Source organism: Lingula anatina, chromosome 1, assembly GCF_051362555.1.
Source record: "Lingula anatina isolate TDL-2025a chromosome 1, LinAna3.0, whole genome shotgun sequence".
Lineage (NCBI taxonomy): Eukaryota > Metazoa > Brachiopoda > Lingulata > Lingulida > Lingulidae > Lingula > Lingula anatina.
In genome coordinates, this window is record NC_141767.1 from 39,434,003 (window position 1) to 39,450,448 (window position 16,446).

The window sequence follows — 16,446 nt, forward strand, 5'->3', positions numbered from 1 at the left end:
TTGGCAATATAAAAAAACTGCTGAATTTAAATATGGCAGTCGGAAAGCCCAACTACAAAAAGATGATGCTAAGATTTTTTTATGATGTGAAAATTCAGCAGATTATGCTATATGATAAATTGTGAAAAAAGTTTAAGAAAAGGAAAATTTCCTCTCTCAAGAAATGAGTCTGGGACATAATCTGGAGCATGCCATACAATTGCCTTTCTTGGTATTAAGGAATAGTCTATTTAAAATTTATATTAAAGTCTTCATAGTAAAGTGTTGGAAATAAACCCAAACACACGTTCCAGGATTGGTAATAATTAGTTAGTGGAAGTTTAGGTTTGCTATACAGATGAAACCAACAAAAACACCTTGAAATGAAAGAATTTTGCAGATTTATTTCAGTTTCATATCATCCAAGGACAGATGTCTACTTTCATTACTAAGAAGTCTGATTCTGGAGAAGGAAAAATGGATACCCTCTCTAATACTTGAAGATGCTACTTTCCTAGTGTAACATTATCTTCTTGTTTTTGGTAAATGTCATCAAAGTTCACAAGCTTCCATTAGTGGCATTCTTTGAATGACCCTTGGTCACCTACAGATTACACTTGATGACAGTTCTCAGCCATTGTTAAAGTAAACAGGTGTTCCTCATACTTTTTAATGTACATGTATATACAAGCCTAGCACTTCATAATAAACTTTCATAGAAGTCAGACGCATTGTTGTTGTCTCTCTCCTGAATAGAGTCCGGCACGTTGGACTCAGTAAAGAGCCATCATATTACATGGTGTCAGAAGTGGTTGCCAGACATAGGCAACAGTGACGATCCGTGGCAGTTCTAACATTGTGTTAACTGTTAGCATGGAACTCACTGGTATTCCAACACCTTCCATGGACTGGAGTGCGTCTAATCTTCCTGAACAGTGGAAAAAATTCCAGTCTTGTGGAACTCATTTTTAATGGGCCACTAAAGGAAAAGGAAGAGAAAGTGAAGGTGACTTATCTCTTGTTATGGATAGGAGACAAGGGGAGAGAAATAAAGTCAACTTGGACAAATCTGGACGAACCAGACAAGCTGCAGTCATATTATGACCGTTTTAAAGCCCATGTGCAGCCGAAACTGAATCCCATCTTCGCGCGGTTCAAGTTTAACAATGAAACTCAAGGTGCATCTACCGTTGAACAATTTATTACTCGTTTGCGGACACTTGCTGTCGACTGTGCATACACAAATGCAGAAGAGATGATCCGAGACAGGATCGTATTTGGTACTTCATCAGAGAAAGTGAGGGAAAAACTCATAAATGAAGGTGACAAGCTGACACTCGACAAAGCCGTGCAGATAGCCCAGTCGTACGAGTATTCAATGGAACAACTCAAGACAATGGGGAAAGAGGTCAGCAGCATTAAGAAACAACCTCCACGTACAGGCAACTGGAGACATGTGAACAGACAGAAGAAACAGCAAAAGCAGGACAGACATGAGTGTGACAATTGTGGCTACGAGCATGCCAAGACTGATAGATGTCCGGCTAAGGGTAAACAGTGTAATAACTGTAAGAAATTCAATCACTTTGCTAAAAAATGTCGCAAAAGTATTGCTAAAAAACATGTTAATGAGTTGCAAGCTTTGCCAGATCAGCCCGATTCTGATTCTGATTCAGATTCACAATTTATTGTAGATAGTATTGACACGTCAGAGGGTTTAGATCAAGCATTTTGCCATGTAGAAATTGGTCCAGCAAAGATCAATGTTAAGTTTAAGATTGACACAGGTTCTCAAGTGAATATTTTACCCAAGCATGTGTTTGACTCAATTGGTCATGTAGACGACCTGAAACCTCCTAGTCAGAAGCTTACTGCTTATAATGGTCACTCACTAAAAAACTTAGGGTCTGCAAATTTCACTTGTCAGTATAAGAAAAAGTCCATTGGCCTTCTGTTTCACGTCGTTGATACAGAATCTTCACCGATACTTGGTTTGAAAGCATGTATGGACTTGTGCCTGATTAAGTTAGTGTATGCTTGCGATGTAGATGCTGATGTGAAGCGAGAGCTGGTCGGAAAAAGAGATTCTAGTAAACCCAGCCAAAATCTGAACAAATCCGAGTTTGGTAAAGACCAAATATTGCATGAATACAAAGACGTATTCGAGGGTATAGGATTGTTCCCAGGTGAATGTGTAATTCACACTGATCCCGATGTAATTCCTGTTGTTCACCCCCCTCGCAAAGTGCCGCATGCACTTCATGAAAAGCTCAAAAATGAACTTGAGCGTATGGAGAAGCTTGACGTGATTTGTAAAGTCACAGAGCCCACAGAATGGGTAAATTCTCTAGTGATTGTTGAGAAGCCTGAATCAAGCTCAGGTAAGGTACGTGTGTGCCTGGATCCCAAAGACCTAAATAGAGCTATTTTGAGACCCCATTACCCCCCAAGAACATAAGAAGAAGTATTACCCCAGTTAGCAGGTGCTCAATACTTCAGTAAGTTGGATGCCAGGTCAGGGTATTGGACAATTAAACTATCCACAGAATCCTCATACCTTACGACGTTTAATACGCCATTTGGTAGATACAGATATCTGCGACTGCCTTTTGGTTTGAGATCGTCGCAGGATGAGTTTCAGAGAAGGGTAGACGAAAGTTTTGAGGGTCTAAACGGTGTAATAGCCTTAGTAGATGACATCATAGTGTTTGGAAAAAACAGAGAACAGCATGACCAAAATCTGCGTAATGTTTTACAAAGGTCACGTGAGTGTGGGATCAAACTCAACAGAGAAAAAATGGAAATCGGCGTGACTAAAGAAAAATATTTTGGTCACATTATCACATCAAAAGGCTTAGAGCCTGACCCGGAAAAGGTCAAAGCAATTAGGGAGATGAAAGCCCCGACTAATAAGAAAGAGTTAGAGACTTTTCTGGGTATGGTGACATACCTAGCTAAATTTGCTCCCAACCTTTCAGAGATTACCAGCCCCCAAAAGACATGATTTTTCATTGGATCGATGAGCATGAGAAAGCTCTCAATGAAGTAAAAGAGGTAATCACAGCTGCCCCAAGTCCTACGTTAACGTATTTTGACCCCAGCCAGGTCACTACCTTACAGACTGATGCCTCTAAGTATGGTTTAGGTGCTGCACTGTTGCAGGATGGAAAACCCATAGCTTATGCATCCAAAGCTCTCAATACATCAGAAATCAACTATGCCCAAATAGAAAAAGAAATGTTTGGGATAGTTTTTGGGTGTAAGAGATTTCACCAATACGTTTATGGCCGTAAAGTAGTAGTGGAGACAGACCACAAACCTTTAATTCCTATATTCAAGAAGCCCTTGAATACAGCCCCTCCACGCTTGCAGAGAATGCTGTTACAATTACAGCGATACGATCTGGAGGTAATTTACAAACCAGGTACACAGATACCGCTTGCAGACACATTGTCTCGCAATTTTGTAAAAGACACCTACCCAGAGCTCGCTAAAGGAATGGATGCACACGTACATGCAGTGCTCTCAAAAATTCCTATTAGTGATAGAAAGTTAGACGAAATTCGTCAAGAAACTGAACAAACTGAACAGTTTCAGACTTTGCGCAAAACCGTTTTAAATGGTTGGCCTGTTAAAAGGAGTGATTGCCCCTCTGAGATTATAGAATTTTGGAATCACAGAGACGAATTGTCTTACATTGATGGCCTACTGCTCAAAGGTCAAAAGGTTATTGTACCCCAGAGACTAAGGGTGAAAATGCTGCATTCTTTACACACAGGTCACAAAGGAATAGAGAAATGCCAAAAACGAGCCAGATCAGCAATTTTTTGGCCAGGCATGTCAGGTGACATTAATGATTTTGTTTCCAAGTGCCCCATTTGTCTCGTGCAGAGAAATAACAACCCTAAACAACCTTTGCAGCCACACCCCATCCCTGATTACCCCTGGCAAACAGTTGCCACTGACTTGTTTACATGGGATGGAAAGGATTTTATAGTTGTAGTTGATTATTACAGTCGATACTTTGAGGTAGCTCAACTTACCTCTACTCAAAGTTATCAGGTAATCAGCAAGTTAAAGGTTATATTTGCTAGATTTGGAATCCCAGAAACTGTCATTTCAGACAATGGTCCTCAGTACCCCTCTCAGGAGTTCACTGATTTCTCTAAGCAATATGATTTCAAACATGTGACCTCCAGCCCCAATTACCCTCAGTCCAACGGACTAGCTGAGAAATATGTCCAAATTGTAAAGAGACTGTTTGAAAAGTCAAAGTCTGATAAATCTGACCCTAATTTGGCCTTATTGGAATACAGGGTGTCCCCCCTTGACATCGGATACTCCCCAGCGCAGTTATTACAAGGACGGCAGTTGCGTTCTGTTTTACCTGCCACCAATCAACAGTTGTGTCCCCAGTTCATTGATCCTGGAAAGGTCAAACATAAGATAGATTCAAATCGTCAAAAGCAGAAGAAATTTTATGACCATGGTTCCCGAACCCCTTCCCCCTATAACTGTAGGTGAGTCAGTCAGATTTCAGCGAAATGACAAGTTATGGAAACCTGCCAATGTCATTGATAAGGTGAATGAAAATTCATTTGTTTTACAAGCTCCTAATGGTGGTATATATCGACGTAACAGGCGTCATATTCTCAAAACAAAAGAGCCCAATGTTCCTCATGACACTGACCCACAAGTGCCTATTTGCACTGAGAATCTGGTTAATAAATCCAGTGATCTTAAAATTCTAGCAGATCACCCAAAGCCTGCTGTAAATGCCCCAGTTAAGTCCCCAGTTAAAGTCAAATCAACCCCTCAGAAAGATGAATGTCATTCGCCCCAGCCCTATGTAACACGAGCTGGCAGAGTTTGCAAACAAAAAATTATAGAATCTATGTAATTTTTGCAAAGTGATATAAAAGACTTTAGAGGAAATTACCCTTGGACAAAAGGATATGAACTTAACTTTATCAAGAATTTTTTCAATGACAGTATATGTTTACTATTGGATACACATATCTGACAGGCAGGACTAACAAGCACATACTGCCAGTGCAGGGATATTTCACCAAGACTATGACTGTTAACACCCAGGACATTTGATTGAAGAAAGGGAGATGTAACATTATCTTCTTGTTTTTGGTAAATGTCATCAAAGTTCACAAGCTTCCATTAGTGGCATTCTTTGAATGACCCTTGGTCACCTACAGATTACACTTGATGACAGTTCTCAGCCATTGTTAAAGTAAACAGGTGTTCCTCATACTTTTTAATGTACATGTATATACAAGCCTAGCACTTCATAATAAACTTTCGTAGAAGTCAGACGCATTGTTGTTGTCTCTCTCCTGAATAGAGTCCCGCACGTTGGACTCAGTAAAGAGCCATCATATTACACCTAGGAGGTCGCCAAAAAGGTATTTAGCTCTCAATCTGAAATGGTGTGAAGAAAAACTTCAACATTCTTGCTTCAACTTGTAAAATGATCTTTATCTGACCCCAAATGCAACATTCTTGTTAATCTCCAAGGATGTGCTGTCATTCTTTATAACACACTGCGCTTATCAGAACATTTTTCAGTTTTTCTACCTTCCCACTTTGTATTCTTTCATAAAATTCAGTAATATAGCCTCCTGAATTTTGGAAACACAAGCCAATTTTTTTTCGGTATGGCAATTAATTGAGAGCTATGCCGTTCATACTGCTGGACCTATTGGCCCATTACACTGTGGAAATAACCTCAGCATCAATATCTCCATCAAAGTTTATGCACCCAATATGTTGCCTCACTTGGTTGACCTTCTGCTGCATGTGGTCTTCCTTTCTTCAGCACAGCCTGCAAACTGAACTTGGGTGACTTCATGAGACCAAGGAAACTGGAGGAGCCTCTATGCCAACTTCAGTGGCAGAACCCCAGGAATGCTAATAGACGGTGTGACACCATCTGTTTCTTAGTGTTGGAACCAGTAACTTAGTGTTGGAACCAGTAACTTCATACAATGCAGCCTGACCACCTCTAAACTGGATCATATAACACAATACTTCTGCAGTAACAGCTGTGCCATCTGGGGGGAGCCTGAAGACTTGTAGATCAGTGACAAGTTGTAAGCTGTTTCTCGTCGCAAGTCAAAGAGCTCCTATGAGAAAAAGGTAACAATATAATACAGAATAGTAAATTTCATTTTCTTTGTTTATTACATTTTTGTTCCTTAATTTTAGTCAGCATATATGGGTAGATATTTAATCTTTTAATGTCTATTTACCTGGTCTTCTCCACTTATAGCAGGGTCAAGATCTAGGGCTTTCTGGTAGTAAAATATTGATGCATGAAACAAGCCTAAATAAAGAAAATGATAGTAGATTTATGTTTATGACATATTATAATTCCAAATACCTAATACAAGTAAACCAACACTACTCAACAACGATTTTTCCCAAATTTTGATCAGAAACATGGAGTTTATTTATTTATGCATGAAAGCTTTAAAATCTCATAACAAAATCTCTTTCATTATAACTAGCAATTGTCAAGTTACTTCACCCTGCACAAATCAGGATACACATGTACAGTATTACACTGTAGCCTATAAAACATTTACCTTTTAAGTTTAAAACAATGAACCCGTAGGTACCAGGTGCTTACCTAACTGCTGCATTGCTCTGCCTAGATTGTAGTAAACCTCCTGACATTCTCCCCTCAGCTCCTTGTATCTGTTCAGGAAGGACACACCCTGCAATACAGATGAGGTCTAATAATTTTCTTGTGTCTTTCATTAATAATTTCCTTACACTACATACCAGCTTCATCTCATCACATTTCAAGAGATTTTTCATTAAAATGCTAAAAAAAAAAAAAAAACTGAATTACAGGAGATCATCAAATATTTAAGTTTGTGTAGCTTGATAACCTAATTTCATCAAAGATGGTGCATGAAAGATCATCAATCGGTTATAAAAGACACTATATTCTACAAAGTACCTGTACAACAGTGGCATGTCTTTTGGCTGTGAATTTCTGTGAGGCAATATTGATAAGTGTCATCCCTATAACCAGGTTCAGCAAAGCATTATCTGGCTCCTGACGGTACACAGAGATGTATTCACCTGCAGTAGGTATTTTGTAAAATGTACAGATATTTACTTTTACTGGTAACAGAAATGTATTTATCCTATTGCAAATATGTAATATATAAGAGAATGATTTCATGCCTCTTGATACCCAAATGATATTCATTATCAGAATAATAAAATCTGTTTTATACAAACACCATGGTAAAAAAGGTGGACTCTTTTGGTAATACCCAGACAATGTTGATCCAAAAAAAACAAAGGTTGAATTTTACTGGTCTCTGCTAACTCGTGATAAGTGATACCTTTATCATATCATTTCATGGCTTGCTACAAAGTATTTCTCACCCAAAGCACTCTTGTATGTCCCAAACACAGATGAATTGTGGCCATTCAGCATACCAAGTGCTTTGTTTTCTGGATACTGAAATCAAATTGCACAATAATCAGATCATCTTCTGAGAAGCAGTACATAATGTACAGAAAAATTAATCTTTAAACTATTTGCACAGCTCTATAATACCGACCTCTTTTGAAACTGTGGATGACATGCCCAATAAAAATAACATTACCTTCATCATCATTCTGAGTAGAAAGCGGTTGTGTCTGATGTCAGTGGTCAAGCTGATCACCTGACAGAACAGATTCCAGGCTGGAGTGTTTGACATATCCTGAAAGGATAAAAAGCATTTACCTTTTTATGAGGATTAACATCCATGATCATTTTTTGAAAACATTATCCCTTTCCTGTCCAGGTAAATTTGAAACTCAACATACTAAAAATCAACATTTAAAAGAAACTCACAAAATAAAATATTGGTCTATTTTATGCTACCTGTAAGATGAAGATTGAGATAAAATTAATTGCATACTACGTGTTATAATATGTGCTAATGCAGACATACACTTAACAAATATGAAAGCTCATGACAGTAATCCCACAAGTACAAAATTGCTTCATGTTATAGAAGTAGTGCATGTCACTCACCCTGAGCACTATTTCCTTTATAAAGGCGTATGCTAGTTCACCATTCTTGTTGAGAACACAGGCAATCAGACATTTCCACTCCAGCTCTTGGTACTGAAAAATAAGACAAAATATATACACTGCAATGAAAATTGCAAGATTACTAATTAAAACCAGAACCAATTTTTCAGTTTTCCTGTCAAAGTTGGGGAGGGGGGGGGGGGGGGAGGGGTCAAAACTGAGATCAGGTGCAATAACATTTTGAAAAAAACATTCCATTCCCGGACATAATAGTTCTTACTCATATACCCCAGGCCCATTTACCTTCTTTAGTAATTCTGTTCAAATTTTGCTTCACTTATAGACTGGTAAACAATTTAACATTAAGACTATTTATCAGAAAAAGGTGATTATCTTGTCTTGCAGTCTTGAAAAGAATATGTTCTGACATCTGTGACAGTGAACTAACCCTTTCTTTTTCTGTGTCATTGATGTTATTGCACAGAGCAGGACATGTCAAAGTCATACAGGACAAGTCCTCCATTTCAGCATACATTTCTTTCTCAGCCAGACCTTCATATACCTGCAAGTTAATAATTGTGTTTCTTCAAAAAACAATAATAATACGTTTACCAAAAAAGTAACTCTATTTTTGAAGACTAATTTAAAATTAAAAAGCTTACCAACAAGACAACTACAACATCTTTAAAGATAACCATACTATAACTGTTATAACATCTGTATTATTTTGAATTCTCATACCTTGTTGTACAAGTCCCAAAGGTCTTCTGCTGTTACTCCAGATCCACTCTGTAATGCTGGCACTGGAAGATAAAAAACATTATAAAGACAATGAAAAAGTCCACCAACACCCTTTTTTATAACATCACAAAACAAATAGCAAAGTTAGATGCTCCACAAATACCAATGCTTTATATCATGCTAATATGCTAAAGTTGTGATTTAAACTAGGAAAAACAATCTATTATATAAAGAAGAAAAAATTATTAACTTGCATCTTTCATACATTTTCTTCATAAAATGGAATTTTCCTTAAAAATACATACATAGCACGCTTAAATTTTGATGTATATTAATCATAAGTACAAAACTTAAGTTTACATAATTCAAACAAACTTATTATCACCCTATTCTGGCCTTTTAAATAACTGAAACTGGAATAACAAATTTTATTGACACTCTTGCCTGTTTTAATTTTATTTTCTATTTCAACACCAAGGGTTGTTTTGATAGCTTCAAATTTTCCTTTCTGGGCTTGGGCATGCATCATGGCTGAAAGAAAACATGTAGGCACATCCTTTGAACATTGGTTAAAAATAAGAAAACACATTAACATTATGTGTACATTATGTGTACATTATTCATAAGTCCATGATCATACACTGTATGATATCACCTTAAATGTTTTGCACTGTTTCTCCACAAATGTATCTTGCTGAGTAATTAGAGTAGAAAACAACAGTTATTTTTAATATTTTGCATGAACAACTGACCCTTTTTAATGGCTGGTGTTAATTTGTAAGCAAAAAGTAGCCTCTTTGTGATCTTTAAACACTCTTCCATTTTGCCTTGGGAACACAACAGCATGGATTTATGCAGCAGCAGACGTACATCCTGCAGCAAAAAAAAAGTTATGTACCTGTGTTATGGTGATTATTTACATTTGTGTAAATTCAAACCCCCCTTGATCAAGGGAAAAGAAATAAAAATCAACAATTAAAACTGACCCATAAAAATGTTAGCTACATTGTATAATCACCTGAGGGAGTAGGTCTTCCTCCTCTTCTGTAAAGCTTTCATCATCTGAAATATTCAAAACAGTTTATACGCTTCACTTTCTAGATCTCATCTACTCAAATATTTTGCTGCTGTATCTAATTTGTATTTATTTCATTCACTTGCCAGTATTCTTTAGACAATTTTTGCTTCATGACATGGCTGTACTATACACATTTCTGAAAATAATGATCCAAATCATTTCAGATTATATCCAAATCTTGATAAATTTTTGAAAAGATCTTACCTTGAGACAAAGCTTTCAAAGCTTCCTCAGGCTTCCCCAGCTGTTGTTGTATATTGGACAGAGACACCCTGGCAGAGTAGTGAGAGGGAGCCTGTTCAACCACATGTTTATAGGCGTCAGCTGCCATCTGGAGCTCTCCTAATGCACTCAGGCACTCTGCATACCGTAACCAAACAGCAGGCTGGGAAAATTAAATACTTATCAAAAGGGACTATTTTGCAAAATGTGCCCATGTCTTCAATGGTGTTTCATGCTGGTAGTGAAATGTAACTGAGACTTGTAGAATAAAACTTGCTACATGTGGGAAAGAGACAATTTGACGAGAGTTTCTATAACAGTTACTATGAATATACAATATAAGCAAATTCCATATTGTATAAATACACTGTTGTTACCTACCAGGTTGTATTTTTCAGAGTGGACTAATTTGTTGAGAATAGATTTTGCTAGTCTGTTGTCAGTCTTGTCCATGTATGCCTCAGCCACATCCAGGTACAGGTCTCCATAATCATTGGGTGTCTCTTCAAACAATGGGCGCAGGACACTCTAAAATTTGACAGATTAATATTTGTTTGGGCACAGCCAAGTAAATTCAGTACAAAACTGCCTAAAACCATAACTTAACATTATAAAATCAGAGAGATTTATTAAAATATTATTAGCTTAGGGTGTTAAAAATTATGTCTATGCTTATCCTAAGCAAACTCCCTTTCTTTCAGTATGATTTTAGTGCACAGTCTGTACTTGCCTCTACTGGCGTGTAGAAACCAAGCTGGATAAGAAGAACACCAACTTTTACCCTCAGATCTATGGGAAGAACATCAGGAACCTGACAACTGAAAAACAACAACTTAAGGTATTATTACAGTACAGTATCACCTATTGGTAAACATGCCTTGTGTCCCCATTTTTTCATTAAAACATTTTCATCAAATTTTACACAGCTAGTGTCACACAGACAAGAGTTTTCAAAACTCAAAACATGGAGATATAAATACAATCCCATTAAAACAAGAAAAACAGTATATAATCTGCAAAGGGAACAAACAGGTTGAAGAGCAAACATTTATTCATTTGATTTTTTTTCAATGGGTACTTTTTAAGATGAAAGAAAAATGTGCTCCCCCCCCCCCCAAAAAAAAAATATTCACAATTTTTGACAGAGCATCCCCCCCCCCCTTAAAATCTCATAAGTCAATTACCTAACTGGATGCAGTCCTTTTAAAATAACATTGTGCATATTGACAGGTTCCTCATCATCAGGAATGTTCAATTCAAGCTTAAGGCCACAGTTGTCTATTAAAACCTGAAACATACAGAAGATGTAGAAACTATAAGAAAATAATTTTAGGCCCAAAATAGCTCACTTGTTTATTGCTTTAGTCTAAGGTTTCATTAATAAGCAAATGTGCTAAAATGCAGATGAGATATAACCAGCTCTGCATCAATTTTTAAACTCCTGGTTGTAATTATTTTATACACAGAGCTTTGGTATAAATAAATAACTGAAAGTGAATGTGAGGTGTGCAAAAATATTCCTTCCATTTTGGAATTCAGAGTATAAAACGGTTGGAATGTCATACCTGAAAGGCTTGCTCATAATTTTTCTGTGCCATGTGGAGCTCCACCATGACATTCACATCTAAAAAATAGGTATAAAACAATGAAAGCTGAGAATGCAACAGTTTAAAGCACAAAATAAACATGATGCACATAGAGGCAAGCTGAATGCTGATAACAAGCTTTATTGAGGACATACAGTATTTGTCACCTTGAAAAGAAGACATACCTTCTGATGTGATAAATGAGGGATGTAGCTGAAAGGTTTTGGACATAGTCTCAAGTGCAGATTTAACATCACCCATTTCATGATAGTTCTGTAAGCATAAAAATTTTAAATAATTATGACTCGTTATGGCCACAGAATATCACATTGTTATGTTTTGTGAAGACAGTTTTAACTTCTTAATTCACACATTGAATTTACCAACAAATTTGTTGAATAATCATACAAGCTACAATGTAAATATCAATTCAATTATCAAGATACAAACACAGAAACATGCAATCAAAAACATCAATTATCTAACACTAATGGTTACCTTGGTCACCTCCCTAGCTAATTGGACATATTCTTCACCATTTTCTTTGGGCAGTATGTTCATTATCTGGTGGTAACCCTCCAGTGCATGCTTTAAGTCACCCATCTTCTCCAGGAGTTTACATCTGTCAACCATCACATCTTTGTTTGTCTTGTCATATTTCACAGCTGAAACATGAGATGTATTATCTCATCACATTCTTAATCTTACCAAGTATTGTAAAATCCATTAAAAGGACGGTGCATCAGTTTTGAAACTGAGGATTTAGTCTACTGAGACAAAACAGATATTGTTCTTACCTTTAGTATAGCAATGTAAGGCCTGCTGTTCATTGTTTAGTTCAAGAGACATTTCTGCCAGTTTTATCCATTCTTCAGGGTCATTGGGGTTAAGATGGGCAGCTATTAAAGAAAGCTGAAATATAAAAGAACACGTAGATAACAGGAAAGTATAATAATAATTGTCGGTCAATACCAAAAAAATGTTGAAGGCTATCTACATTTGCGCTGTATGAGGGATGAGGAAGGCGGGTCCTGTGGTGCACTTGACTTTCAACACTCTGTGAGATGCCATAATCCATATGCATTTTCTGTAATTATAGTTAATCAAGGCTTTTCCCTAATTGAAAAGGAGGTATGTCCAGATTAGAGCCTAAAACCATATTAACTAGGTTCAGGTGGACCTGCACAAGAACATGGAAGTCAAATCCAACTAGCTAAGGGGCCTTTGTCATGCCATTGAACAGAATAAGAAAACCCAAAGTCCCAGGTCCAAGTAACGGTGAAGCCTATGAACAAAGGAATGACCAATGGCAAGAATAGCCATCTTGCAAAAAGTAAACAAGTTGAAGTGAAGATTACCATATCTCTATGATTCATATAGATATGAAACATTTCAAGCCGCTTCAAACAGTTTTGCAACTTTTAGTACTTTGCCTTTCATGTTTCTCATCACTGTTCCTACCTGCAATGACTTTTCCGTGTCTCCCATTTCTTCATATAACATTCCAAGAGTCTGGTATGGCTCATATGCAGTGGGCACTACAAATTTCAAGAAGACAGTACAAGTACCAAATCAACAACATTTTGATACAAGTACAATGGGGAATATCATCTCTTATAAATAAGCAAATGATCTACAAATGCACAAAAATGGTTGAAAATGCTGACCTTCTTATTTTCATTCTTCTTTTGTATATTGTGAATAGATATACATGCATAATTAAAGAAAATGTGGCGATTCTATTTTATAAAACTTTGTTATAATAAAGAGAAGCAAGAGCAGCCTTAAACTGCCTTCAGCAGGCCTTAAAAGGCTATGCATATAAATATACAGGAAATATTGAGGACCAAACAAACTGAATGATCACGCTGTTATAAAACCAACCTTAACCTCACCTTGCCTGATGCACTCATTACACATGGCTATTGCCTCTTGGGTTTCACCGCGGGCAAATTTGAGGTTGGCTTCTCCCATCAGACCTTGGAGCTCCTTGGGTAGCTTAGTCCTCTTGGCTCTCTGAAATCGTTCACATTCTCAAAGATCAATTTTCTCCTAGTCCAGCAGTTGAAATGCTCTGTCAAAAATATTTTCAGACAAGACAATGATGAATTGATGATAAATCATTATAAGTTTTAGATTTCTTGTGTCAATTTAGATCAACTTTTGCATCTTGTGTAATTTTTTAGTTGAGCCTTGATGTGGTTATATATGAATATAATTTTTTAAAAACCTTCATAAAGTTATAAATAAATATACCAGTGAAAAATGAAATATTTTCTCAGAGAGAAGTAATAGCCCAAAAAGGACCACACTTTAAAATTGTCAAATAACATGCTGAGTGAACCAAGAAGTGCTTTGCCATGAGCCCAGCCCTCACACATGGCTCCCAGAGATGGAGACAACTGGAGCCAGATTCAGTATGGCAGCGCCATCATGACCTAGGAGGGTTAACAGGCCTCATAAATGATAACTGCTCACATGAGCCTTAGATTCGGGAGCACAAATGCCTATTCTGTTTATAAGGCCTGGTTAAAGAACCTATTAAATTAGACAAAAATGTTAACTGAGACTGGTGTAAATTTATCTATCAAGTGATATATACAAATTAACAAACATGTATATAACCATACCCTCCTACGTTTTCTTGGCGTAGCAGGCAATTCACCAACTGTGGTACTGGTTTCAGCACTGGGTTCTGCATCAGAGTCTCCTAGAGGGATGAATAAGATTTTAATGTACAAGATAATATCAATTCCAAATAATCAATCAATACAGAGAAAAAAGTCTTTATAGAGACAGTTTATAAGATTTTTACAATTTTTAAGTTTCTGATTTTCTATTTCTAAAGACAGCCTATACTTTTCTATTTTCTTCTTTTTTTGTTGAATTAGAGTGTATTGCACAACAGCATAACTTCAACATGTTTTGAAGGCCACTTTTGTATTGATCTTGAGTGATATTTTCACTTGAACATGATACAGAGATGGCTGGCAAGAACTAAAAGATTGCTCATAACATGAAAGTCTGTTTACTAAATTTTTTGGGCTAAACTCCCATTTTTGGTATCTTGTGGCATATAAATATGTGCACTAATGACAAAAAATATATTAAAAAACACACTGATAAACAGTATTTATATCAAGTACATAAATATCTTAAAACAATTAATGCCCTAGCTTTAAGTTTAAAATCACTGAAACCCAGGCAATGCCCTATGTAATTAATTCTAGTTCTAAAACATACCACTTTGAGACTGCTCCATATCCTGGACCATTTTGGTCAGCTTCTCAATGTCCAGAGGTTGGTCAGCTGTCTCTAGGGACACAACATTTTCCTCTTTACGTCGTTTAGACCTGACAGCATCTTGTAACTGGAGAAATGTCATTTCACCTAAAGAACACCATTATAAAGGATAGGAGGTTAAAATGAATATAACATAGGGTGACAGTATTCAAAGTGTTTTTCCTTTAACTGATATCAAAATGTTAATCTTAATTTATTTATTATGCAATTAATATTAGTAAAATGATGCCTGACCATGTTTTGATAACAAGCCTTGTTAGTAAATGTGATAGCTTTGACTAACACGAGAGATATGCTGTATCTAACACTTACAATACAATAATCACATTAATGTTCTTCAACACATATAATGTACATGTAAGTTGATATACATCATATCATATCATATCAGTCATAGTAAAGAGAAATTTGTTAACACATCTTCACCAACCTTTCAGATACTTTGTTATTAAATCAGAAGAAGGATGCTGGCCAGGGGACAAGAGATCATCAAATGTTATGTCCATTTCATCATCTTCATCATCATTCTCACTGTCCATTGGGCTTGCAGTCGTCTCCTGGTTTGCCTGAGCAAGGAAAAGTTCCATGGGACCAGGATTGCTCTGAGCCATGATTCCTGATGTTTGTGTAAAAGATTAAATAGCAACTCAACTGAAACAAGAAAACAAAATTCTGACTAATTACATTATTGAATACTGTCAAATTTTCTTTTCTAAACAATAATAATATAATAATTTAAGTGCATAAGTCGATCAGGAAGACTTTAATCAGCTGTGTTATGCACACAAAGTTTAAATAAGTGATTGTTCTAACAACAGTTACATATTAAAATTAACTAATCTCTTTCCTTCTTAAAGAGTTGGGGGGGGGGGCTGCAAGCATGCACACTTCTAGTACGACCTAAGGTACATGTACATGTACATGTAGACGCAACTACATTTGTACAGTACTATACTGGTACTGTACTATGAAACATTAGAAAAATGAAGTGGTGATAACTGATTTTCAGCTCTAGTTGTATTTTAGCGTTACGTTTGTGACACCATTTCCGTCAGTGTAAAATCACACCTGGAACCTATGTAAATTGTTTGCAATTTGCAAAAGTTTTAACAGTTTTCAACTTGTGCAAACTACAATCAACGCAATGGTAAGGTAAGGGCTTTTAAGTTAACGTTATTACTATTGGAAACATAGATTCGTAGCACTAATATTAGCTATTATACATGACATATATGCTACAATACACTGTAACTAACTCGATGAGTGAATGTTTTTCCCACAAATGCAAAGGGCACGTCATTAATAATCATGCAGCAGCGTCGATGGTAGACTTTCTTCTAGTCCACCCGCCACCTGCTTCCTGTAGAGGGCGCTGTAAATCTCCGTCCTAATTTTATTCATAACCAAAACATCAACATCGAACGGAATTTCGTTACAAAAATTCTTACAAGCCTCACATCTTACTAAATAGAGTATTCGCA

General features: G+C 36.6%; 1 protein-coding gene across 3 annotated transcripts; it reads right to left on the reverse strand.

Annotated features, from left to right (window-relative positions):
- Positions 1–363: 363 nt before the first annotated feature.
- Positions 364–16,407, reverse strand: LOC106181774 (general transcription factor 3C polypeptide 3). Of its 3 annotated transcripts, none has more exons than XR_015331895.1 (27): positions 16,222–16,407; positions 15,396–15,616; positions 14,906–15,052; positions 14,293–14,372; positions 13,558–13,678; positions 13,124–13,200; positions 12,460–12,574; positions 12,161–12,327; positions 11,848–11,935; positions 11,642–11,700; positions 11,316–11,364; positions 10,807–10,877; positions 10,458–10,604; positions 10,059–10,239; positions 9,795–9,838; positions 9,529–9,649; positions 9,221–9,307; positions 8,777–8,838; positions 8,484–8,597; positions 8,036–8,128; positions 7,620–7,718; positions 7,396–7,471; positions 6,959–7,083; positions 6,623–6,710; positions 6,243–6,316; positions 5,378–6,116; positions 364–493 (listed from the first exon to the last, which is right to left on the reverse strand). XR_015331895.1 is itself a non-coding variant. In XM_087000579.1 (26 exons), exons 2-26 carry the CDS (start codon positions 15,574–15,576, stop codon positions 6,006–6,008), a joined length of 2,649 nt encoding a protein of 882 aa, XP_086856705.1. In that variant the 5' UTR covers positions 15,577–15,616; positions 16,222–16,407; the 3' UTR covers positions 364–6,005. The 3 variants fall into 3 exon arrangements, 1 of the variants encoding a protein (XP_086856705.1); XR_015331894.1 differs by having other exon boundaries at positions 10,807–10,894; positions 11,261–11,364; XM_087000579.1 differs by having other exon boundaries at positions 364–6,116; positions 10,807–10,894; positions 11,261–11,364.
- Positions 16,408–16,446: the final 39 nt, after the last annotated feature.

Bases quoted from the DNA above. Each gene is read 5' to 3' on its own strand.
- LOC106181774 (XM_087000579.1), bottom strand. From the start codon at position 15,576: ATGGCTCAGAGCAATCCTGGTCCCATGGAACTTTTCCTTGCTCAGGCA. The intron at 12,575-13,123 runs GTAGGAACAGTG...TTTATATTTCAG, and splicing joins ACACGGAAAAGTCATTGCAG to CTTTCTTTAATAGCTGCCCA. The intron at 9,839-10,058 runs GTAAGATCTTTT...TGAATATTTCAG, and splicing joins TTTGAAAGCTTTGTCTCAAG to ATGATGAAAGCTTTACAGAA.